General features: G+C 42.8%; 1 protein-coding gene across 25 annotated transcripts in view; it reads left to right on the plus strand.

Moving 5' to 3' along the window:
- The first annotated feature begins 633 nt into the window (after positions 1 to 633).
- rims1b (regulating synaptic membrane exocytosis 1b) overlaps positions 634 to 26372 on the plus strand; it is an 88273-nt gene continuing 62534 nt past the window's right edge. For all 25 annotated transcript variants that reach the window (XM_063476981.1, XM_063476995.1, XM_063476992.1 and 22 more), the window contains exons 1-2: positions 634 to 998; positions 24092 to 24305. In XM_063476981.1, coding sequence (XP_063333051.1) covers positions 832 to 998; positions 24092 to 24305 — 381 coding nt within the window. In that variant the 5' untranslated portion in view covers positions 634 to 831. The remainder of the gene's footprint in view (positions 999 to 24091; positions 24306 to 26372) is intronic.

The raw sequence follows: 26372 nt of genomic DNA on the forward strand, positions 1-26372 counted from the left end.
CGTTACCTGCTCTCGTGGTTTGGAGCATTTGAAAAATACAGCATAAACACGACGTGGAGTCGCTCAGGTGTGGAAACTGCTCACAGGGAACTGAGCAGCTGTCCGTGGTGCTGAAAGTGATCGTGCATTAAACCGGCGGTGATTTATTCGAGTTGACGAAATACAAAAGCATTGAAAGGGGACCGGAAGCAGCCGGTAGTGTCAGACACCGACACGCTTTGTGCTCCCTGAACTTTGTGTGGGTTTGAGATGCGCGTGCCTGGGATGGTTAAGGACCCCATTCTCACATGAGTAAGCGCGCCTCTGCAAAAACGGGAGATGACGGTGGGCTGCATTCCCATTGACTGAGAGAGAGAGAGAGAGAGAGAGAGAGAGAGAGAGAGAGCACGGACTCCGCCTATACCAACCCGACATCCAGCTCCAGTCCGACGACGGCGGAGGCTCCACAGATCAGCCGAGCGAAGAAGAACCACGGCCCCCTCCTCAGCTCGACTCAATTCCCGGCGTGAAAAAACGGAGATGGGCTCCGTGTGAATCCGGGCGGTGGAGGGGAGAGGAGGGCAGGCGGGGGGTGGGGGGGAACGACGACGAGAGCGTGGTGGGGGCAGAAACACCCATAAAGAGGACAAACAAAAGCACAGCCGAGGGTGCCTCCAACCATGAGCGGCTCGCACTATTCGCCGGAGCTGCGGCTGCCGCTACCGCGTTCACTACGCCCGCCGACCATGTCGTGAGGTGTGGCTCGGGAACACTCCGGGGAACCTGTCAGCCGAAACGACACGCCGAGGAGAAGGAGGAGGAGGAGGTGGTGGGGTGGTGCTGGTCGAAAAGATGTCCGCCTCGGTGGGGCCCCAGGGCGGCCCTCGCCCACCCACCGTGCCGCCGTCCATGCCGGATCTGCCGGACCTTAGCCACCTCACCGAGGAGGAGAGGAAGATAATCATGGCAGTGATGGCTCGGCAAAAGGAGGAAGAGGAGAAAGAACAAGCCATGCTAAAGTAAGGGCAACATTTTCTTCCTCCTCTGTGGAAGTTCTAAGGCACAGAAAGCTGCTCTTGTAGCCGAGCTCTCCATTATAACCATCACATCCAGTAACCACCAGCCTCTGCGATTCCGTCATTTTGCACTTGTGGAGGTGTTGCTGTGTTCCCAAACATGCAGCCACCGATATAACAGCACCCAGGGCCCGGGAGGTGTTTCCGAAAAGAATCGTGGTTGCATTAGAAGACCGGATGCTGCTAAAAACAATCGATACATTTAAAACAATTTACGGTCACAGTGAGTGGAGACGGCCCGGGTCAAACAGGTGTAGAAAGGGGCTGTGGTGAGGGTGGGGTGTGACAGTGCTGATGGGGGAGAGGAGAGGGGGAGAGAGGTAGGGGAGGAGGGGATGAATCATAGCATTATCCAGCCCTCACCCACTCGTTTTCATCAATGGGGACTGCACCCCATCCCTCGGTTTACACATCCAGCGCCGCTCAGATTTCCCTTTTTACGCACGCGTGCAGGCTGGAGTGTGAGCTTTATCGCTGTAGGTTTCTGCGGACAGTGTGTGTGTGTGTGTGTGTGTGTGTGTGTGTGTGTGTGTGTGTGTGTGTGATAGCCTTTACAATATCAGCAGCAACAATGACATTATAGCTCACTAACTAGCTCACAGGCCTGGAGCGAACCAAGCCGCTTTTATAAGCCCAGCAGAGGGCCGGTGGTGAGACGGCGTGTAAGACTGTGCTCCCCTCGGCGGAGGGGAGAAGATGGGGTGTGGTTGGCATTCTTAGCAGGCCACAACCAGATAACATACAGATTAGGAAAGACAGAGAATTGTAATAACATAATAATGATACTGGACGTTTGTAAACCCTCTGCCTGTCGATGGAGCAGGATGTCAGAGAATACTGAGAGAAGAATAAGAACAGAGAGTGCTGGTCTGGGGGATGATTGGCTGTACAGAAGCTTTATGGGAAAATGACAGGAGGGGACCACTTCAAACTGAACAAACCCACTATGAGATGATAGGGAGACGTTATAGAGGGTTGGGTGTACTCCAACTGATTTTTACAAAAGCTGGGTTGCATTGCAGTTTGATGCATCGGGGGGCGGGAGGTTGAACACAAGCAATCTTTAAGACACTGTGAGTCAGGCCTGTATGTGGTAACTTGCTCCTGAAACATGCGAGGACCCTTATTCTGCTCCTGGCTGCTGTTGCAGCATCTTTTAGCTTCTCTGTCCTTCTCTGATTCTAATGGCTGTTTTCATTTCCTCACTGAAGGGAAACAGAGTGAGGGCCAGCGTTGGGCCCCTTGAGAGGAAGTGATGTATTTAATGTTCCATGAGGCACAGGCAGCAGGTTCAGTCAATAATGGCTTCATCATCTGGCTAATCATTAACCGGACCAGAACACCATGGCCAAAGGAGTAATGTGATTTTAGAGAAATGTGCAGGCATTAGCTACTGAGGCACTCTTTGATATTTACCACTATATGGTGTAAGATTATTATGCACAGTATAGAAGACAGACACAGGACTGAGCTAATATTTTATTGAGCAGAAACTTACCTACAAATTGTAGACACCTCTGTTTGTACAAACTGGGTTTCATTTCATCATTAAACCCAGCGGTTCTTTGTCAAAGTCCTTCTAGAAGCACATTTCACCACTTGGGGATCTTTGGCCAGTTATTTTGAAGTCCCTGTTTAAATAAACTTTAATTGTTCAGCTCTTTAATTAAACTGTAAATCAATCTTTTGCATACCCGCTGGGGTGCGCAAACTGATGGCAGTGTAGTTTGATCATGCCTGAATGGAAGAGCTGTACACATAGAAACAGAAGCTGAATTATATGGAACAGAGGAAATCAGGAAAAATGAAGAGACAAGCACATGTTTTACTTACATTATTCCACTTATTCCACAAGCAGAACAACAATAAAAACAAGGGACACACAAGTATGTAAGTTTGAGCTTTCCAGCTGAACAGTAGGCAATGACAATCTTCATGCACGCTCACACAAATGGGGTCAAGAGATTTAGGATAGTCACAGCGGAATGAGAATACAGGATTAAGTCCATACTTCAGTGCAGATAGTTACTGTAATTGGACTTTTGTTTTAGAGGAAAAAAAGTTTTCTTGTCACAATATGTTTTGAATTATGAGTTAACAAGCAAGATGTGCATGCAGCAAATGTTCCCCAACTGTGCTCATCTGCAATCTGAAGGAACCAATTTAATGATATCAATAGCAGTCAGTGCGTTAGGACGAAAATCTAAGGTTAAAAATTATCATTTGGATTACTGGGGAACTTGAATCTCCTCATTTTGAACGTATAATGGCACTACTGGAAGGTAAAGTTCTTTATAGGTTACCCATATCCCTTCAAACATGATGCCATTTTTTGTCATCCTCATGTATACATTAAAAAAATACTGCAAATAGCTTGTGCTACCAAACCTTAGGACAGTTCAGCCTATGATGAATTCCATGATCTCAGACACGTCTGTTTCATCAAACCACTAATGGTGTCCAGTGGCCTGATGCTCCAGGTTTATGGCAGTAGTGAGATGGGTTTGTCTTTCTTAACTTGTCATACTTGATTAGGGACGTTTTTTAAAATCAGAGTCTTTTTCTACATCTAACCAAGAGCCTTTAGCTCTATGCTTGTAGCCTCAAACTAATCAGAATGAAAATGAAAGTAAAACACTCCCAGCAGGAGGCAAACTGCAGCCTTCTGACTCCAGCCTCCTCATGCAGCTACTGTCGCTCTATATAATGTGACTGCTGTCTCTCAGTGTTCACTGCAGTTATAGCCAGTGTGTCAAGACTGCCGTCCAAGGACGTTTTGTGTGTAATGGTGAGGAACGGTGTAGTGACATCACCCATTGGTTTCAGGATATTTTGCAGCTTCAATATTAGCGTTTTGGCTACAGAAAATGCTAATGTTGCTAGAAGTGACCATATTTGGATTAGAGGGTGGAGTTTTAAGTTTTCAGCTAACACTAGCAAACTTGGTAACTTGGTAGCAAACGTAGCAAGCTGCACAGGTGCTATTGCATAGAAAGTAACAGAGAAATAAAATACTGCAATTTCACACTAGTTAGCAGAGGTGACGCCTAACAGATGCCTGTGTCTGGATGCCTGCCAAAGAAAGTGGCAAAGCCTCACACTCCAGTATCCAAACAGATGAATTACTGAAAAAATAATTGTCTCTCAGATTCAAGTGGCCATGAGAGGAAGTGCAGCTTTGGCACTTCCGTGTTGGCTTCATTTTCCTACTTGGATGTGACTAGTACCTGATTGAGTGAGAGCACGTAATGTCTGGAGATGAAAACATGTTGCTGTCTGTGAATGAAGCAGAAATCTGTGAGTATAAAGGAGACATAGCTACCCAACAGGGCACTAAAATGAAAAGTTTTTTGCTTTTTTGTAATTTAATGATTTAAGAGCTTGATGAATGTTTATTTATGTGCTTCTACACTGTCTATTAAACGTGTAGGGTTTATTCCTAATGCATTCATCTCCAGAGATGTTTTCCAACACCAGTGAGAGCCTACAGCCAAAAGGACATTCAGTACCTTAGTACATCAAGACCATTCCACCTGGCCAGCACTGCCTGAGAGCCGAGCAGTTGGCAGCGATAAGGTTATACTGATATGGGACTTTATCTGTCATGAGTTTAACCTCCAGCATGAAAGAAACATCGCAGAGGCAGATCACCTGCTTCTGAGCTCACAGACAGTGAGAAGTCAGCACCTGGGTTTTCCTTCACTAATTCACAGCTACACCAAACGCTTTGTCCTCCTCTAATGCATTGTAGACTTCAGAAACTCCCTCCATCGACTTGGCTAAATCTCCATTGACTTCCTAATCCAGAGGAAGGTTGGTGCAGGGGAGCCGTCGTGCAAAAGGGGAAGGATCAAAATGCAGTATGCAGCAGCGACCATAACCTCAGGAAAAAATAATTCTAAGCACAATAGGAAATCTTTTTTCTGCTCAAAAATGGGGTGCCAGGGGTGGTAGGTGATGTTAATGGAGGCCTCCGCTTATGTTGATCTTAAGGGAAAGAAGTAAAAGCACCATCAGCAGTTGTACCCATTGAATCAATGAGCATGCACATCTGCGTTGGTTTTGTTTTCAGGAGTTTAAACTTTTTTCTGATCCGTACAAGGTGCAGATTGTTCCTTGAAACCAGATGGACAGCAGAAGAAATAAGGACTTGGGGGACAGAAGGAGGGAGAGGAGGGAGGATTTAGAGGTTTTAAGGATTAGAGTGGTGGAAGAGAAGGAAAGGGCGAGACTGAAAGAATGGGAAGTTTCCCACTCGCTCAAACACACACACACAGGCACACACACACACACACACACACACACGCACACAGCTAATCTCCCTTTACCAGAGCTCCCCAGTGCTGTAAGGCTGCAGGGTGCACGGAGAGGGCAGCGGAGCCCTCCGCCCTGTGTGCCGTCTGATGTGGCTGCTGCTGTCCAAGAGGTCAGCTACAGCTGGGAGACAAGGTCAAAAACAGGCTGGGTCCTTGGTTCTAGCATCTGTTCTAATGTGTGAAGTCTGGTTTCTACTTTATTGAACTGATTGTTTTCCTCTTATTTAATATTTACATAAACAGTGAGAGATAGATTGTGATGTTACAGGGTGAGAGGTCGAGACCAGAGAAGTACTGCCTGACTCTGTCGTAGTTCTTTCAAAATAGACCACTCCCCTTTCTGCATAAGTTCCTGTATGTAAACAATCTGTTACAGGTAACAAGTATTTACACGTAAAAACCTCACAGAGTTACTACAACTATAGAACTTTTAAAATATGAAAAAACAAGCTCCTGGTAAATATTATGATCTAATGCCGTTTACTTTCTGTGACTTAGCTGTCCACCCACTTATCCGGTAGACTGGCGTAACGCAATGTGATGCTGTTTCTGTGTTTAAAAGCTGAAAAAATGAAAAGGACAATTAAAATAAAATGAAGAGAAGAAAACTGCGTTTACGCTGAAGTTTGCCTGGGGACTGACCAGCACGAGGGACATGAGACAGGTAATCAGGGCAAGGGGCCAATTACAAAAGGAAGAAGTAACCCTGTTTCAACCTGTGAAAGAAACCATGCTTTTATTGTAAAATAGGAAATAAACAAAAGAATGAATACAAGCGCATGGATGAGACAGAGGCACAAAGAGGGAATCACTGGGGAGACTGTACCACTACATCTACTGCTAAAATGATCACGATGTGAACCAAACACAACATCACAAAAGTGAATTTCATCCTCAGAGAACACTTAACGTAATAACAACAAACAAAAAACAGAGTTTACTAGAATATTAAAGAAATCAACAGAAGAATCTAAAAGTTCACCAAACACAGAAAATCGAATCTTCAAACAGCAAAATGATGATATGAGCCAGACAGAAACTAAAACTCAAATATATGTTAACTAAGAATCCAGAACTCAAAAACCACACAAACCCCGGGGCCGTGACAGCAGCGGCTACAATTATGTCTCCTTACCAAATAATGTCTCCAGAGTAAAGAAAAAAACTTGTTGTCTTTCAGCTGAAATTAAAAGGAACATTTTCAGATCAGACTGAAGAGTTTCAAGGTTTCTGGGAGAAAAATGCTAATGCTGAATTATGGATCAGGTCTGAAAATAGCACACACTTGGAAGTGGCTCCTGAAATATTTAAGTATTCAGTTCACTGGCTGCTGTTGATGCTCTGAACCTTTTTTGTTTCTTGTTAACCTGATTCATTTTTGTCCTGAAGTTAAATTGCACTAATTACAGCGTGTAGTGTTTGCACTTTGTCCCGGCGCACAGACAAACTGTGAGCACGGATACTTGAATGCACACAGGGAAGCATGTGTGCCCGTTTTTTCCTGTTTTACACTGGTAAACATTCGCACTCATGCAAGATTGTACGCTCAAAATCGGCACCCACCCACCTCCACATGATGCACACGTTCTGACAGCATGTGTACCGCTGTCCTTATAACGAGAAGCGAAACACAAACAGCACCACAAACCCAGATGGCTTGCAGAAGGAAAGGACACTCTAGCAAAGACAGCACGCCTGCGTTACTGTACAGTTTGTCCTGTTGCTTTGCAGCGAGCGTTCGCTCGCTTTCCAGACAGCTGGAGCAAGTGTGAGTCCATGTGCTTCTGTGTGTGTTTGAGTTTCCTGGATTGGATCGTCACACTTTGCTCTTAATTAAAAGAACTTCGAGGCAGTCGGGTGTGTCTGGAACACCTGGAGGGAATAGAAGCCCGGTGTGTGTTTGTGTGCATGGATCTGAGCTTCCGTCCATCATCTTTTTACTGAATTTTCATTTAATTTGCAAGAGAAAAAAAAGAGCGTACTGCACCTGTGTGTATGCATATGTGTGTCCAGTGCAGTAAGTATGGGCCAGAATCTAGGTTTGAAAGCCAGAGACTTAACTCCCTGTGGGTTGAATGTATGTGGACGGGCCTGTTCACACATTTTCTGCATATTATTTCTCGGGCTTTTCTGCAGCATTCATTCAATTGAAAGCTTTCTGTCACCAGAAACAATGCTCACCAAACACAGTGATGGATTCTTACAACTCCCAATGACATTCAGTGACAGTTTTTGTTTAACGCTCACTTCTGCCATGTGCACATTGTTTTCTTTTTCTTTTGCCATTATCAGATATTCTCTGATTATTACTTTCAGGAGAAATAATGTGGTTATGGTAAAAAAACAAAAAAAACAACTAAAGTTTGGGGAAGGTTGTTTGGTTGCAACCCGTTCTCACTCCCAAATCGTAACATTTTACGCTAGGTGACAAATCGTCAACATATTACGTTTTCGGGCACCCAAGGCGTTCCTACGTCACGACATCGGAAAACTGTGGACACATGAGAACCGTTTGGACTCAATCTACACATATTCGCTTTTTCCCTTAAAATCGCTTTAGAAAACACTATTTCACCTCATTAAAGTGCTGGTTAAGGTTAGGAATAACGTTATGGTTAGGTTTAGCGATAAGGTTAGGTTTAGGCTTAGGTATACGGTTATGGTTAGGTTTAGGCATAAGGTTATGGTTAGGTTTAGGGATAAGGTTAGGTTTAGGCGTAGGGATACGGTTATGGTTAAGGTTAGGAATAAGGTTATGGTTAGGCATAAGGTTATGGTTAAGGTTAGGCATAAGGTTATGGTTAGGCTTAGTGATAAGGTTAAGTTTAGGGCTGCAGTACAGGGCTGGAAACCGCCGCGTACCATAACAACGTGGAAGGTCACCTTTCGCGTTCCTCAGGAACGCCGCAGGACATGACAAAACGTCGGGATGTTACGCCTCGGGAGTGAGAACGGGCTCTTGGTTGTAAAGGGTTAAAAATGTTGGAATCTGAACTTCAGCCAGATTTGTTACAGCCTCTTTTCCACCTTTTTAGCACTAGTATTGGTTATACTTTAAAATCCATATTAGTCAAGAATAATCATAATTTTTGTGATACTGAGTTATTTGAACTGCTGGTTCCCCCATGAAACTATGTGAAGGAGTGACTTGTCAGTTTGAACCCTCCGTGTATGCAGATATCTGCATTTCTTTTTTTCCAACAATATCCATCCGTCTTAGGGTGACAGGCAGGGTACACCCTGGACAGGTCGCCAGTCTGTCACAGGGCTAACACATAGACAAGGGCAATTTAGAGTCACCAATTAACTTCCCCACTAACTGCATGTCTTTGGACTGTGAGAGGAAGCTGGAGCACCCGGAGAGAACCCACGCTGTGAGGCAACAGTACTAATCACCGTGCCACCATGCATTTTGTTAAACAATTAAAACTAAAGACAGTATAATGCAGACACTGATCTTAAAATCGATGGACTCAACCACTGTCGTGCCGTGCGACAGGTGGCATAAAAGCACCTTTAGGCTCCACCCCACTGTGTCCCTGAATCAGATATATGGAATCAAATAGATAATTAACAATAAGGTGAAAGTGATGCTTTTTCTACAAATATTGTATAGTCAGTGACCTAGGTGGTCATAAATTTAAATAATGTAGACTACATAAACACAAGATGGATGTTACCACTGTGATATCAGCCTTTACTTTGTGAAATCCTGTTATCAATTGTTGATTTTTTCTTCTTTACATACTAAAATCTGTAATCACATGATGAGGAAACTACACACTCCTACTGTAGTGAGTTTTCAATCTTAAGGCAAAACTTGAACCTAGTGATTAAGACCATAAAGTCATCAGGAAACCAGTGAGATATCGAATATAATCAGAAGTAATTTTGTTTGTCCTCCTGACTATTAAAAAGAATGAATCTTCTTTCCTTTTCAGATCCCTTAGTTATGTCCATCTTTTATGTACAGCCTATGGTTTCAGCACAAAAGCTGAAAACAAATGTTTCATCTAAACAGATGCAGAACAAAGTCAGCCTAAATTTGGAGTCATGTTTCCATAATTGTGATGAATGGCTGCCCATTACTCTCAGCATCAACAGTATTTGACTTTACTCTGTTCTGCTCTCAATAATAGAGTGTATGTAAATGATGTGACAGCATTAAATCCATCTTTTACATGCAGTATATGGTAAATAAACTGGTTTATGTTTATAAATGCAAAACTAAAGTGACTTCTTTAAATCTGAAGTTATGAACTAGGCCAAAAAACACAGCATCTGTGGAATGGTTTTCCCAGTTTGGCTTGTAAAAGATTAGATTAGATTTTCTTTCCCCACCTGATCAGTCCAAGCTTTTCTCATCAGTCACAAAGGCTCATGTGGCTCCATAAGAGCAGTGAGGTTTCAAAACCTGCTGGTAATCTTTTTGAGAAGAGCGTAGACATTTACACGGTATCGGTATATTAACAACATTATCGCGCTAATAAATAGTAATGATTAAATAAACACTGCTTAGCTTAGGAGTAAATCTAAAAAGGTTTCTGCCTCACTTGACTATTTTTGTGCACTTTGGGAAACAGCCGCGTGTCTGTGTGTTGATACAGCTGCACACACTTGATATCTGGTTAATCATTAGCTACAGCATCAGAGACACAGGGAACAAAATGTGGCAGAGAAGGAGGTGCAGCCTTATCAGACTCACAGAGGAAGGGAGGAGGTGGAGGCTCGCGGTGTCTGGCTGAGTGTGCTGAGAGTGAGCGACCTGAGTGAGTAGCCCCCGTTAGTGCTCCCAGACCTCAGCAGCATTAAAGTTTAATGAGAATGCATTCTGCTTGGGTTGACCAGACTCTCTACATTGCTCTCCCTTCATCTCTGTCTGAGTTTGTGGTCAAAGGAAGCCAAGGGAGTGTATCCTGAGCGGCCACACACACAGCAGGCTACGGGATCAGCACATAAACGACCTCCGCACGCTGACTTAAACAGCACGCCAAACAACAGAGCCAACGTTTGCAAACATGCTACATCGCGAACAGCTGACCACACCTGTGAACTTGATCTTCCCCATATTTCCCTAGTGAGGAGCAACTTTGTGTGTTTAAGAAAAAGTAACGCTTATTGTCATAAAAATTATTATTATAATAGGCCATAAATAACGTCTGGTTTTAGGAGACAAATATGAAGCATCTAAAACAAAAAAGCTTTGAATGAGAAATTAAATCATAGTAAAACCGCCATCAATGGATCTCTTTTTACTAACTGGAACAATTTTAGTGACGTACTGAATGTAAAAACATTTAGATTAAACACAGTAGCTAGCCTGCCCTTTAACAGTTTCTGAGCCTGCTCCACAGCTTAGCTTCTGTATAACAGGGGTGTCAAACATACGGTCCTTGAGCCAAAAACGAGCCCACTAGAAATTTTTATTTAGCTACCTACCTGGACGTTTTGCAATGTGTCTCTCTGATAGAAGCAGAGCATAATGTTTGAACAATATACGTCTCCGATTCTGAAGGAATTTTGTTGTTGGGTTTTTTTGGAGGCAGAAGTGACCTCGTTTAGACAGGAGGGTGGAGTCCTTAGTTATCAGCCAATACTAGCAAGATTAGTAATCGGTGCAATGCACGTGCTAATTGGGATGGTTGTGGTTCAGGACGTAGAGGAAGTCATCTAGTGCAGTGGTCCCCAATCCCCGGGCCACAGACTGGTACCGGGCTCTGAGTCATTTGGTACCTGGCTGCAAGAGTTGAGGCTCGGGTGTGAAATTTAAGGTTCTCAGGGTTTTTATCATTATTTTTTAAGCGTTTTTATCGTTAACTCGGTTTTCCAGTGTATTATAAATAAATCTTCTTTTTTTTGGTACCAATACTGGTTTTATTTTGTTGTATTTATCCGTGACACCTTAAAGGCTGGTCTGTTTAAATATTGTCAGCCATAAACCGGTCCGCGGTGCAAAAAAACGCTGGGGACCGCTGATCTAGTGCTTGGAAGGTTTGAATCCTAGCTGCTCCAGTCTGCAGGCCAAAGTATACTTTGAACATGTTTATTTCTGCTGTAACACAGGAGTCTAAGGGGATTGCCTCACTTTTGTATCTAGCTTTAAGCAGCTGTGGAACTGTATGTTTTACCATTTTGCCTGGACACTTTGCTTCAACGTAGAATGGATAACATCATGGGAGTTTTACAGGCCATGGTTAATGCTGCTGTCTAAGGTGGTTAAGTCAAGGAGTTGTGCAGATGTGTATTTTTTTCCATTTGTGGCTCATTGTGTGTGGAGGTTGGGAGAGCAGGATGAATAGAAGAAAATAACAAAGGAGGTGGCGTGCAACGGAGAGGAGACTGCTGGGATACAGTGAGGGGATTAGAGGTCGCCTGTAATTACTCCACAACTACTCCCCCAACTAGAGCTATGGCTTACACATCAGCCAGCAGGCTGAGTGAGGTCAGAGGCTTTGTGATTTACATATGTGTGCGTGGCTCAGTATTCAACAAACAGGAGGACAACACAAAGTGAACTGCATATAGACAGCGATGTGGAAGAGACCACTGTGATCGCTTTCAGAGCGGAATCCCATACCGCACAAACGAGATGAGACAGTGAGGTATAGGAGGAAAAGAAATAAAGGAAATGGAGGAAGATGGATGTTAGAGGGATATAAATGGAAAAGAGAAAATATAAATGCATGTAGAGGAGGAAAGAGAGACGCTCAGGAGTCCATGCCAAAAAAGCACTCTCCTCCATAAATATGGCTAAAACACTCACAACATCAATAAAAGAGCTATCAACATCTAAGCACTATCTTTGGGAGGGGCTGCTGTAGTTTGATCCTGAAGGCAAAAGCCAGGCTGAAACTGTGTAGCAGAAGGCCTGTGTAATTATGGCGCAGTAAGAACAGCAACGTGCTAGTTACACAAGACTGAACCTCCAACGAACAATACAACATCAGGTCTGTTCTTTTACCCTCTTCACACCCATCAGTGACAGGGCGGTGCTGCTTCTTCAGTGCAGAGCTGTTAAGGCACTTCAGAAGAAGATGATGTACATACAGCCATATGCACAAACTGTACATAAAAGATGGAAAACCTGCACTCTTTCTGAAGGCCAGCAGTGATCTCTGGCCTCTGTTGATGAGTCAGGATGACCTGGATTGCTAGTTTCAAGTCTTGTTTAGCAAATTTTTGGTCCCAAATAGTAAAAAGGAGAATAAACACGGTTGTGCTTATTGGTTAAAGCAGCGCTCCCCAACCTTTCTTGCGCCACGGACCGGTTTAACGTCCGACGATATTTTTGTCGGACCGGCCATTAAGGTCGTGGATAAAACTAACAAAACAAAAAAAATACAACAACATACAACAAATAATGATACAACCAAGGCAAAAAACTGTGGTATTTTGAAGATAATAAACGCAAATTCACTGTGTAATTGTGTAACTTTATTAGCAGCGTCCTCCTGAAACGTGCAAACAACATTGAGAGTAACATCCTCCTCTCTGCCCCTTAATGCTCTCTGGTCGCTATGGTAACATGTAAATATTTCTTTCAAAATAAGACACACAACTACAAAACGGGAAAAGACCCAGGGAAACCGAGTTAACGATAAAAACCCTGAAAACCATAAATTTTACACCCGGCTCAGGACCTCCCAGCCACTAAATCACAATCAATGGAAAAGACTGCATTAACTTTGCATCGTTCAACTTTCAGGCCGCCCAGTACTGGTCTGCGAGCCATTTGGTACCAGTTCGTGGCCCGGGGGTTGGGGACCGCTGGATTAAAGGCTTGATCAGTGTGCAGTGTCCTTTGATTTCACGCTCATGAGAAAATGTTCTGCTCAAAGCATCACAACAGGATGATTCACTAACTGCCGAGCGTCCATTTTTCATAATTTATCCTAAAACTAGTTCAATACTAGGTGTCAAATTTAACACTGAAGGAAAAATTCTTGTATATTTAACATTTCTGAATCTTACCTTGTAGTTGTTCTGAGGGAACATATACATATACATATATATATATATATATATATATATATATATATATATATATTTGGTACTGAAAGGATTGGTGTGGGGAAAAATGAAAGGATCTCTCCACCCTGAAACTGAGATTCCCTTTACAGAAGCAAGATTGTTTGTTTCTTGAACACTGCAGCTCTTAAATTGTGTACTAACCCAGCAGGTTGGTGTAAATATAACAGCCTGAGAGGATGTGACTGTATGCATGAAAGCTGGAAATCAAACTCCATCAAGCCAGGCAGGATCAACCAGACTGCTTGAGAAATGTCTGCTCTATAGAGGTACACAGCAGCCATCTGGGTGTTTTTTTTCTGCTATGACGTTTGTACTATTTTATAGCCTTTTGAGAGTTGATGGAGGCAAGTATGTAAAAGTCGTCATAGAGAACATCATGGCAGGCAAACAAGAAAGCAAAGAAGATGTTTGCATTGGGTTAGCATCCATCTCTTGCTCTTCTCTTTTGGTTCTGTACTTTTTTTTAGGTTATTTCTAACACATTTTCTATCAGTTATTTCAAGTCAGTAGTAGCAGTAGTAGTAGTATTTGTAAGCAGAGTCTTCTTGCTTTTATAGATTGCAGTTGCCTGAGAGGATCTGTCTATTCTTTTTCTGTCTCCCCCCCTCTTCTTCCTCCCCTTCCTCTTTCCATCATCCTGTCTCCATCCTCTTTCCATCATCTACTCCTCAAGTGGTATTTATAGAGTGGCTCCGGATGCATCAGCTTCTCTCCTTCGCTGGTCTCTGGCCCACGCTTGTTTCTGTCTTGGCTGTTTTTGTTCATCCTTTGCTTTTTCACTTGTTCTCTCTCCTCCTCCTCCTCCTCCTCCTCCTCCTCCTCCTCCCTGTAGACAGTTTGTCGATCCATGTCTTTCTGAGATGGGATTCTGTGTGTTACACACTCCTCACCTCTTCTTCCTGCCATCCTGTTTCTTTTCTTTTTATCTCAAAGTCTCTTCTCCCTTTCTGGATCTGCTTGCTTTCATTTACCTCCTCTGATTACTCTGTCGCCATCCCCGAGCTCCCTCCTCTCTTTGCTTCCTCACAGCATGTGTCAACATGTCTGTTGTCTTCCCTGGTCTCCAGCTCCAGCAGCAGAAGAAACATTTTTCGCTTCAACGCCCTCTGTTGTGCTTGGATTATTGATCCAGTGAACTAAAAAAACTGCCATATCTCTGAAAAGTCCCAGTTAGTGTTCAATCCTGTCTGCTTCTTCTGTTGTCCACCTTAGGAATAAGAAAATAAGAAGCCTTTGATAGCTATTGATATTTGAATCACAGTCGATTGGGGAATGGTGTCTTTTTCAAAGTCCTTCCAAATGCAAGAATGCAAGCGCCATCTTTCCTGTATCTATGCATCTATCTAAAACAATGGCAAGACAATCATAACTTTAATTTATTGCATGCTTAGAATATAAGTAAACAAAAATAAACAGAAACACTTCCAAGGATGGGCACCTTTGCACTTCGGTTGAACCATAGATAGTAAAAAGCATGGATGTAGCTCCCCATTATGAAGCCTTGAGACGAGTGTTTTTGCCATCACTGTGTTGGTGTTTTGAACCAATATATTACAGTTGAGCAGTGGATGACTCTCATTGTCTAATGACTTAACAATCACAAATCTTTAGCCGGCCCATCATGGATGATCCTCTTTTCTACAACTTAGATTGACTAAAATGTATAAAATAAACTTAATGTTTTATTTAATATGAACTGAAACACGTGATTGAGTCCATATACTCATGTTGTTTTACAGAGGCTGTTTTGTCACAGCAAGAAGGTCCTGGGTTCAAATCCACCTTCTGGGCACTTGCCTTGTGTCTGCGTAGATTCTCTCACCCACAGTCCAGGGACACGGGGTTAGGGTAACTGGCGATTCTAAATTGCCCGTAGTTGTAAATATGAATGGTTGTCTGTCTCTCTGTCTTAGTCCTGTGACAGACTGGGGACCTGTCCAGGGTGTACCCTGCCTCTCATCCTCTGTTAGTGGGGATAGGCTCCAGCCCCACCACGGCCCTGAATTGTATAAGAGAAAGAGGATGGAGGAAGTTTCATAACATCACAGCATCATTAATGGATCAGCTGACTGCTGATGACCTGTTTAAGTGTTTAATCAATATGGACACATTTGCTTTTCATCACTGTATCAGGTTTGTCTGATAATCTCAGACGAATATGAACTTAAAATTGATCTTTGCGTGAATTAGATTCAGCATACAGCAAGCAATGTAATATTCTCCAAGTTTGAACTCTATTTGCATCCAAATAACTTTTGTATGTGTGAATTATTTAAGGTGCTATCAATGATCTGGAAGCTAACTAGCACTGCCAGCTTACTGCTAGCTTTCATATGTAGTAGGTTAGGGTTTGTAGTATTTTGTCATGTATGTACGTGGTACCTTTAAAAGTTACTTCTAAAGGTGTACTAGAAAACCAGAATTCTTAGAAAAGAACAACACACAGGATTTAGCTTTAGCTTAGCAGCAGTCTTTATGTTGGCGATCGTGGCTCAAGAGTTGGGTGTTCGTAGGGGTGGGCGATATAAACGATATACGATAGAAACGATATAGATTTGGCCAACGATAGAGATTTTGACTATATCGCGATATCGCATGTTGATGATGTCATCAAGCTGCGCCTGTTTTGGTAGAAAGTATCACAGTGGCTACAAGCATTATCATCAGTAAATTATGTTCTCCTGACTGAAGTTTGGCCCGTGTATAGCATCCTGCTATGCGATTGCATTTGTCCCTGACCACCAGAATCCCTCACGTTAACTTTTATCGAGTGGAAAAAAAGTTGCCGTTCATCCTCCAGCTTCACTGTGCTAATGTTATGCTAACATAGCTGTGTCGCTAGCAATCACGTAGCACAACATTATATACCAGGTAGTCCAACTTCGGTAACCCTGCAAACGCCACTGCTGTTTAGTGTTTCTGTCTTCACTTATGTTGGAAGTGGTAGCAGAGCTGTACGTTTTAATTAGTTTCAAAAATCTCTGTCAGAACATGGTATGAAATGTTTAGGTGTAAACTAGCGAGCTAACTTCCTGTTAACTTCTAACTCCGTTAAATTTAATAAATTCTGTTTTCATGGATGCATGGATGTTAAACTTAATTGTTACACCCGATAAAGCAGCAACACTGATGATTTAATTAAAGATGAAAGAATTTAGACTGTTTTTAACTCTCAGTGTTCGTTTGACTTTGGGACCTGAAGGGGACGGAGTTTTGGACCCAGATTACTCCTCACTACGGCAGCCGTAATGCTCTGACAATCCATCAAGCAGTCCATCAGCAGGCTTACCAAAGTTGTACTAAAACATTTTTTAACAGATTTCTACACGCCAAAATCGGTTCAAGGTCAGTGAGCACAACCAGAATTCATACATAAGGCACACTCTCGATTTTTGAGAAAATTAAAGGATTTTAAGTGTGCCTTATAGTTTGGAAAATATGTTATACAGAAGAAAAGAATATATCGTGATATATATCGTTATCGTACATGCTTCAAATTATATCGCGATATGAATTTTAGGCCATATCGCCCAGCCCTAGGTGTTCGTCTTGTAATCAGAAGGTTGCCGGTTCGAGCCCCGACTCGGACAGTCTCGGTTGTTGTGTCCTTGGGCAAGACACTTCACCTACCGCCTACTGGTGTTGGCTAGAGGGGCCGATGGCGCGGTATGGCGGCCGATGGCGCGGTATGGCAGCCTCGCCTCTGTCAGTCTGCCCCAGGGCAGCTGTGGCTGCAACTGTAGCTGCCTCCACCAGTGTATGAATCTGAGAGTGAATGAATAGTGGTATTGTAAAGGGCTTTGAGGTGTCCCGAAAAGCGCTATATAAATGCAATCCATTATTATTTATGTTGGCTGGTAAAATCCAGGGTGTTGAGGACTACACCATGGGTCATGAAAGGGGCGGGGCAAATCAAACCAAACGCTTCCTGCTGACCTTTACTGAGAGTTGAAGCACACGCGGCCTTCTTTCCAGTTTCTTGAACCTCCTCCTGCAGAGAGTCTTCTGCAAGGCGTCACTGGGAATCAGCTGATGGGACAGAAATAGAACTGCCCTACACACAGACACACGCCAACAGACACATACGCACAAAACACACACACACGCACACACACAGAGCTTTCCCCTCCCCATCCTTGGGCCATGTATTCATAGCGGCGCTAATTAACAACTCAACACCAGTGACTGGTGAGGAGAGCGGAGACAGAGGAGGGAGAGATGCAGAGGGAACAAGAGGAGGAGGAAGAGGAGGGAGGGAGTTCTTGGACTTGCTGAGCTGAATAGTTTATGCGAGGCCTGAGGCGAAGGCTAACCCGTACATGTGTATACGTGGGGTTTCTGTCTGTGTCATTGTTTATATTTGTGCATGTGTGCTCATTTGCACACACGTGTTTTGACAAGGCCACGGCTAACCCGCATCTGGCTCTCTGTTCCTGCCGGCCCTCGGTGATCACCGAGGGAGACGAGGCAGCCACAGATCAGCTGGTTCACACCACTGTGGCCCCTGTGGTCACTGTCTGCCACGGCCACATGCTACCAGCATGTAAAGGTGACTTTTTTCCATAATGTAATAATTTCATCACCGTATGAAGGCAATGTCATCTCATAAAATTTTGGTCCTGATCAGACGCATTATCTCTCTGCACTGAGTGGCTATAAATAGGGCAGCTATAAAAGTGATCCTATTTATAGTCTTAGTGTTGTGGAGAGACCCTGCTGGCAATCACTGAGACATGTGAGATGGGAGATTCTCCATGTAGTTAAAAAAGATTTCCCATGTTTTATATAAGAAATTGATCTTATTCTTTAAGTGATCTGTTCCAGAGGTATACAGCTTCTCACTTCCGAGAGCATCAATCCAATTCTCAGTGGGAGGCCTCGCTTCCATTTCATTGCTGCAGATTTTTGGCGGTGTCTAGTAGGATTTCTGTGAGTCTAATAGAATGACTGTGTGCATGATTAGATTGTGAGAGGTTGCCTAAAAGGCCTTGATGACTCTTAGGCTTCAAAAGTTCTCTTATTTTCACAGAGAGTCTGCAACCGTCTGGCTAGCTACTGCTTCTAGAAATCCCATAAAGTTTGTTGAGAGGAGAAGTTCCACATTTAGCTTTTGATGGAGGATCCTAGATGTTGAATGGCGCTTCCAGATTAACCCACAGTGTCTCACATGGCAGGTTTCTTTATGCGTTCTGATTGGTGGAGGAGTTCTGAAGGGAAGTGAGGCATGTGGGGCTGTACCAGTTCTCTTCAGGAGATTGAGCCATGGCGAAGGATTTTTCTGAAGGTGATCATTTAGAGATGCTTGTCCTTTGTCTTTGACATGTGTTGAGACCTAGAGCTACTTCAGGTGGTAAACCTGTCAATTTTGCAGGCAAAGGTATAGGTAAACTCTTATTTCGAATGTTTTTAGCAGATGCTTTTAGTTATGTTTTACGGTGACCACTGATAAGAATGTTGCCTGGCCTTGTATGGCTTTCAGACAAAAGTATCCTGTGAGGGAAGACTAACTTCCTTTATCATTGTTAACTGTTTTTAGTTGCCTGTTTGTCACTTCCCTTTCACATCCCATTGGAGGTGATGCATAGCTCCAGTTCTTAGTACTACTGACACCTGGCCTGTTACAACTGTGGTTTTTCGGTTACAGCTGGGACATTCATGGAGTGTTTCACCCTTTTTGGAGATGAATGGGTTGTCGTAGACTGTTTGAAATGAATATAACTTATACACTGCTTAAAAATGTAGTGAATACAATACACAGTATCTGTTGGTCTTTAGGGATATCAGCCTGTCAAGCTATGATGTATCAACTACTGTGAATCAATTGCACCCTGCTTTTGTTGCAAATGAAAGCGACAACAGGTGCACCAAACAGCCAACAATGAGACACCCCCCAAAACAAGGGGATAGTTTTGCAGAAGGTGACCATTGCTCTCTTTATTCCTTCTGACTGATTTTTCTCGAGCGATGATTTCAAGAGCTCCTGTAATTTTTCTGAGGTGGTGTTGCTACATTATTTGTTAAATGCAAAGAAATGTGACCAGCCGTTGGTACTGTTGAGGAGGGAAATGCAGTTCTTATTGAGTCATGGAGCTTTTTTCTCAGTAGCCATGATTTGTCTTATTAGGTGAAAACGTATGTCCTGCATCGAGCTGCACTGTGCTTATGTCCAAGCAGTCTTGTAATTTTAATATTCGCTCTCCCTTTTACCTCTGCTTTGGTCTCAACAGTCTCAAAGAGAAAACTTTCTCTTAACAGCTAAGATCAAAGTTAACCCTATAATCATGTAGTTCTAGTGATAACCACATGATTTAATATCTAACCTTTCTGAAACAGCAGCAGAAAACATGGAGTCAAAAACAAAACTAAAAAGAAGCCAAAAAGGAGTGGTATTGAGACTGGTTCTCTTCTGGTTGATGGTCATTTGGGCCAAACCTGGACTCACTTACTGCAATGGTAAGTATTGTGTGGACCAAAGGTAAGCTAAGTTAAGATAGCCACACTTACCCTGAGTCAAGACCAACAATCAAAGCTCAAATTTATCATCGTTTTCTCACAAAAAAAGTCTGATATCCCAGAACAACAGTGTGTGATCTTTATTAATATATCGGTTATTGAAAGAGAGTGTGGGTAACTGAAGTTAAGCGTGCAATGATGTCCTACATTCAGCAGGTATTAAAGTTGGTGCAGCAGAGAAATTTAGGAAGAATCCAAATATTACAAATCATTTTTGTTACCAGTGGGTTTTTTACACAAGTCACTTGGAAAAGTGACTCTGAAGGCTCCTCTGAAATACTTTAGTTCTCCTTCACCACCTGTGTTCCCAGCCATGGTGGCTGATCCCCGGGGAAGCAGCAGGCTCAGGCATGTAATCAATGAACACACAGCAGAGTGAACACAAGGAGCAAGTCCTCACCTGAGAGGACGTCTCTTCCTGTGTCTTTCCGTAGTGATTATGTTTTTATCCGTGTGGTTAGGGTGACTCATGTATCTGAAGCTAAGTCAAGGTTAAGCTTATGCATTGGTGGAAAGTGTGTGACACAGGGGAGATGGATCTGGCAACACACACTCACAAACACAGACTGTATATAAAAGATGTCACTATGATGTCACCCATTGGTTAGCGTAGTTCCAAGCTGAGAGTTTTCAGCATCATCCAATGTGCTGTTTTTGTTTATTGAGACAAAAAGAGATGGATCTGACCTTGACCCCAGGCAACACGTTCTCACTCCCGAGGCGTAATATTTTACTAGGTGACAAATCGTCAACATGTTACGCTTCCGGGCACCCAGCACGTTCCTAAATGACCAGATCGGAAAAATGAGGGAACATGAGAACCGTTTGGAATCAATCCACACATGTTCGTTCATTTTCCTCAAATTGCTTTGGAAAACACTATTTCATGTTATTAAAGTGCTGGTTAAGGTTAGGGATAAGGTTATGGTTAGGGCTGGAATACATGGCTGGAATGTGTTTTACCGCGGGACCATAATTCTACTGTATTTCACCCATAACCCGGCACGTACCTTAAGAACGCCGAAGGTCACAGAGATGGGATGTCCCTAACATAGTCATCTCAGGCACAAAGAAGCCCCACCCACCTTCTGCTCAAACCTTCTGTTTGTAAGAGGCAGCCAATCAGAAAACATCTGGATTGAAATGAAGGGGCACTTCAACAGCTTGTTCAACCAGATAAACCAAGCCCGAATATAAAATGCATAAAGATTATTTCCTATATAAATCATGCAAAGCTACTTTAATAAAGTCTAAAGGTAAATATATGGAGCTGGCGATGAGCAGAATAGGTCCCCATTTATTAATTCAGATTGAAATCCACAATAGTTGTAGTTTGTTAGCTAATAGTAGCACGTGCAATCAGAAAACTGTCACTGATGCAGATAAACTTGGAGACAAGGGGGACGAGAGCCTCCTCAGCTGAGCTCATGATTTAGGCTGAGAGCACAGATTTATTTATATATCATGAGCCGCGTCGTGCAGCTTTAACGGTGCACGTCTGCTGAATGTGTGGAAGCGATAGAAAAAGGCTGATGAAACTGTATCTCTAAGAACAGAACAGCTGGTGCACTGACACCCGCTGACACCCAGCGCTTGATGCTGCTGCGTTACCATGACAACCTGCTGCGTACCCTCTGTTTCTGACAGCTGTTCCCATTGCGCCCATGCTTTGCTCAGCCCCTGGACTCACGTTGGCAGGATGGATAGCTTCTTGGGGTCAGGGGTCATGTTTATGACGTTGCTGCCGTGGAAGCGTCACGTTGGTTTTTCATCTGAAATACAGCTTAGGATTTAATTTTGGAAAATGTCCATTCAACCATAAATTAAAGCTTAAATTGAAGCATTTTTAAGTAAAAAAAAATACCTGTGCATATGAGTATTTTTGCAGACATGCGCAGACACTTTCTATTGGAAGCATGTGATGTTTGTATCTGTCCTCCTCTCATTATCTTTTGAACCTTCAAGGCTTCATCCTGTTTTCCTCAGTCACACACAGCCAATAATGGTGATGGATTAAGAGCTCAGGATCATTGTCATCATGCACTCTGAGATGTACCCATCAGCATTCTTTAATACACTTGGAAATGAAGCAATATTTTAGTCACACTAACCAAACAGCCACTGGAAAACAAAGGTCCCAGAAAGGTTGGAACCTGGAACCTTCTTGCTGTGAGTTAACCATGTGCATCACCGAGTCACCAAAGTAAAACACATAAATAAACTTGAATAAACATGGAAACCATAAAATCTGTGCACAAACCGAATGTTTTACATTTCTTGATACTACATCTTAAAATCCAGAAGAAACACTCTGAGAGAAGTGTGGAGTGGTGATCATTTTTTTGTTACCTGATTGTGAACTTGTCTCTGTGTTAAACATGGCACGGAGGCCTTAACTTAGAGGCTAATTTTATAGTCTTTTATAGGATTTATAATTTCAGATTAAACATAACATACCTAAATGATTATCTAACGAATAATTTAACCAATTAATTTGTCATCTAACCTCAACATTAATGTAAAAAAGCAGATTTCATTCAGCCCTCCTGTGCCTGTTCCAGCCATTTCTCGCGTGAGCTGATTGGCCGAGATGTGTCCCAGACCGCCGGGCTCCTCCCCGCTCCAACTGTGCATGGTGGCAGTCTGCTGCAGCAGCACTGTGAGCCACAGACAAGCAGAAAGGCATCAGTGAAGACAATCATGTCCGCGGCTTTGACAGTTTCTATTCGACATTCTTTTTTTCTTTATTTGAGGACGACTAGAAATTTTTCTGAAATTGTTTACCATTTCATCCGGATATAATGCCTTTTACTTAAGACTGACACAGACCTTTTTAGAGAAAGAAGAATCGTGTTGAGGCAAAGCAACATTCTTGGACTTTGATTGGGTCATGGTGGAGGACAGTTATCTCTTTGATTATTTGTACCATGAAAAGCTGTTGACAACAGATCAGGTGTTATGTTTTCAACCCGTTTCCTGCCCAGCAGCTGACATACAGAAAGTGATGTCTGCTTACAATAGACCCAGGTAACCAGTCTACACTAAGTGTATTTGAAGGTCTTTTAAATGTATTTATTATTAAGTTATCTCGAGATCTGGGTGCTTGTGATGGGTTCTAAGCTCACAGCTCTGTTACCTCAGCAGTGTTTCACACACATACTTTGGTTACAGTTGAAGTTTTGGACCACAGGACAAGAAGCTGTCTGGAGACCCAGCTGAATGATATCGAAACCACCACAACAGCAGTTTGCCCTGTGACCCAGCCAATGGGAAAACAGAAGATGAGCAGGGGCGGGGCTAGCTGGTTAGCATGGACAGATTATTGAAATTATTGATGTTTTTCTCTTAAAGTTGTGGCTGAGTGGGCTGTCCAAGTAAAGCCTGTGTGGAAAACACAAATCAGTGTGGAGCGTTCAGCGCCCTGATGACCAGCAGGTTTTCCACTTATCCCACTTTATTTGTGGGTTTCATTCATTTGTCATTTTCAACTTTATCAAGTGTGCAGAAGTGTGAATTTCACAGTTTTTGACAAGTAGCTCAGCTATAACGTCTGTGTGTTGCGAGAGCCCTGAATAAAGTTTGTTTGGTTACACAAATAGACAAATTGGCTGCAAATGTGTGAATGAAGCCATCTCCTTCCTGTCTTAAATCTCTTACTAAGCGAGGTAATTAAAGTCCCTGTCTGGGTCCCGTATATGCGAGCCATGCTATGCTAATTCAGTATTCCTTTGACACTTCTGTGGAGACAACATTGTGGGTGTTTTCACATGGCCTGATTTGCAATTCACACTCGGGTTATTTCCATCACTGGCATCCCGGGAAGCAGGGAGGGAGGAAGGCTGTGAGCCACAGAGCGCAAAACTGAGCTGAAGTTTCACTTAATTGGGTGTATGATTTTTTTTTTCTTTTTCTTAAAGGGACCTTTCAAGTGGAGCTCTAATTGCCACTTATTTTCCTTTAACTGAAACATCACTTTCTTTTTCTGAACGATTTATTTATTCTAAGAATTATTCAGTTATTCAGACATCCTTCAACATCTTCTTCTGGTTTGGTGTATGGATAATTAGACATCAAGATCTCTGTGAAGAGAGCTGGTGAGTTAAGAAGTTTAACAAACTAAAGTTCATGATGTACCACTAATGGGCAATCTTCCACTTCTGTCTTCTCTCCTTTCAGAACACTGCACAAGCAGTTTGAGAGCTACAAACAGGAAGTGCGTCGCATCGGGGCCGAGACACGGCGCCAGCAGACCCAGCAGAAGGACGACGCGCCCACCTGCGGCATCTGCCGCAAGACTAAGTTTGCAGATGGCTGCGGCCACCTCTGCTCCTACTGCCAGATCAAATTCTGCGCTCGCTGTGGAGGGCGGGTCTCTCTGCGCTCCAACAATGTGAGAACCCTCTGAATGTTTTCCTTCGTCCTCACGTACTCACCTCATTCCTGCTGTAGACGATACATGATCGCTCCTTCTGCTTCTGTGTGTTTGTTACGTCTGCTTTTTTTTTGTTTCCTTGTCACACTTTGGTGAGAACAAAGTGTATTGGAAGAATGGCTTGGCACGAGACATAGGTGCCAAGCCAATCTTCCAAAACAGGGGCCGATGGGAATATTAGGTTTGCAAGTATTGAGTGAAACCAACAGTAAACCAAAATGTTGGGCACAATCACGTTAAATTCTAGGCTAAAGTATACATTTTTAAGATAAAATTTAGTCTGTGTAGTCGTGTATGTCAGTACCAAAGATATAAAGATATATATATCTTTGTGCCCTGGTTCTGGTGGTGCCACGTGAAGAGTCAGCTGATAAACAGCTTGTCTGGGTAATATTGTATGTCTAAAAAAGAAATAAAATGCCAAACTAAAGCCAGCAATGCACTAAATTCACTGACCTGCACCAAGCCTGGGCTACAAGCTAAAAAGCAGCTTATTATAATTAAAGACACAGACTGTATCACCACGTTATCTCCATTCATGGGATTCATGTTGAATCAGTGTGCCTTCCAGCCATAAACTAAGCATGCTTGTGCTATTTTAAGACCCGGCCCCTCTTCCATCCAAGCTTTCTCTGGGCTCTCCTCCAACCCAAGAGAGAGGCCCACCTTCTGGTTATCTTACCTGACCATGAGCCCTCCACCCTTGGCCTGCTGGTTCCCAATCTGTTCAGTATCCGCCCATCCCAGCTGGGCCTGGACTCCCACTGGCACCACACGTATGCAGAACTCAAAAGGCCAGTCAAAAAAGGGGCTAAAGATAGTATCCCTGCTGGTACAGCCATTAATATTACTTTAACAGCAGGCACACTGCTTCACGGAAGTAAAGAGAGGAGGCTAGTATCATCTATAAATACTACAAATACGAACTTATTTGGACTTCAAATAAAACCAGACAATGTGGTCTTCTCGAAGAACTTCATGGTTATAAATGGAATTTAATAGAAATTTTACAAGTGAAATTTCAAGGAGCAAAATCTTTTAAATATTATTTTAGGTGTAGCTTCATGTCTTTACTACTTTGATCTTCTTTCTGGAGATTTTTGTTCATTTGTTTGCTTCTGGATTTGTGCTACTTTTACATAATGTATCAATTAATCTATAAACCTGTCTAATTAACTGGGGTTAGAAGACATCAAACACAAAATCTGCTCATTAAATGCTTCATTTACAGTTCATTAATAGATATTTTTAGAACATAATTTTTCCCCTTTATGTTTCTGGTCCGTCTCTCCTAAAGCTGATACGTCATTTTTCAAAATTCTTTCTAAGATTTGTTTTCTGCATTCACAAGACAATTTCATTAATAAGTCCTTACAAGGAATACGCAACATGCAAGTCGTGCTCCACTTCTTCTCTCTATTTGTGTATGTGCATTAGCGAGCGTGTGTGTGTGTATTATGTGGGAGTGATGTGTCAGAAGTGACGCTCTCATGGTCTCGGCAGTGCTTGCCTCTGTCCCGGCCCGTTTGTCCAGTCATGCAAAATAACAGCATTAGGAAAGTGTGAGATTTGTTGCATCACATAAAATTTTTCTCCTGCCTACAGACTGCTCATTTACTCCACATGAGCAGAACACTTTATTTTCCTCCAGGCAGAAGTTTGTACCTCAAAATTACATTTAGTGCTCTATAAATATACTGTATGCACAGCTTGCTTCATCACGTGCATTTTAATGAATGCGCTACATACACTTTAAAAGTGAGCTGGCTAGAAACAGGCTTTTTGTCATTAAAAAAATACCACAGTACAAAGACGAGTACTAAATGTAATTTTAGAACATTGCCATAAAAATACTCTTACCATAAACCATTTTAAAGTCAACATGAAGTAAATATCAAAAACCTGTTTTCTGGGGGATCATTTTAAAACTGTACTACAAAAACTGTCTGTCTAAACAATCTGGGTAAAATATCACGCTGTACACGACATCAGTATGCTGCACTTTCCTGGACATAATTTCACAAC

The sequence above is a fragment of the Pelmatolapia mariae genome, linkage group LG6 (assembly GCF_036321145.2).
Source record: "Pelmatolapia mariae isolate MD_Pm_ZW linkage group LG6, Pm_UMD_F_2, whole genome shotgun sequence".
Taxonomy (NCBI): domain Eukaryota; kingdom Metazoa; phylum Chordata; class Actinopteri; order Cichliformes; family Cichlidae; genus Pelmatolapia; species Pelmatolapia mariae.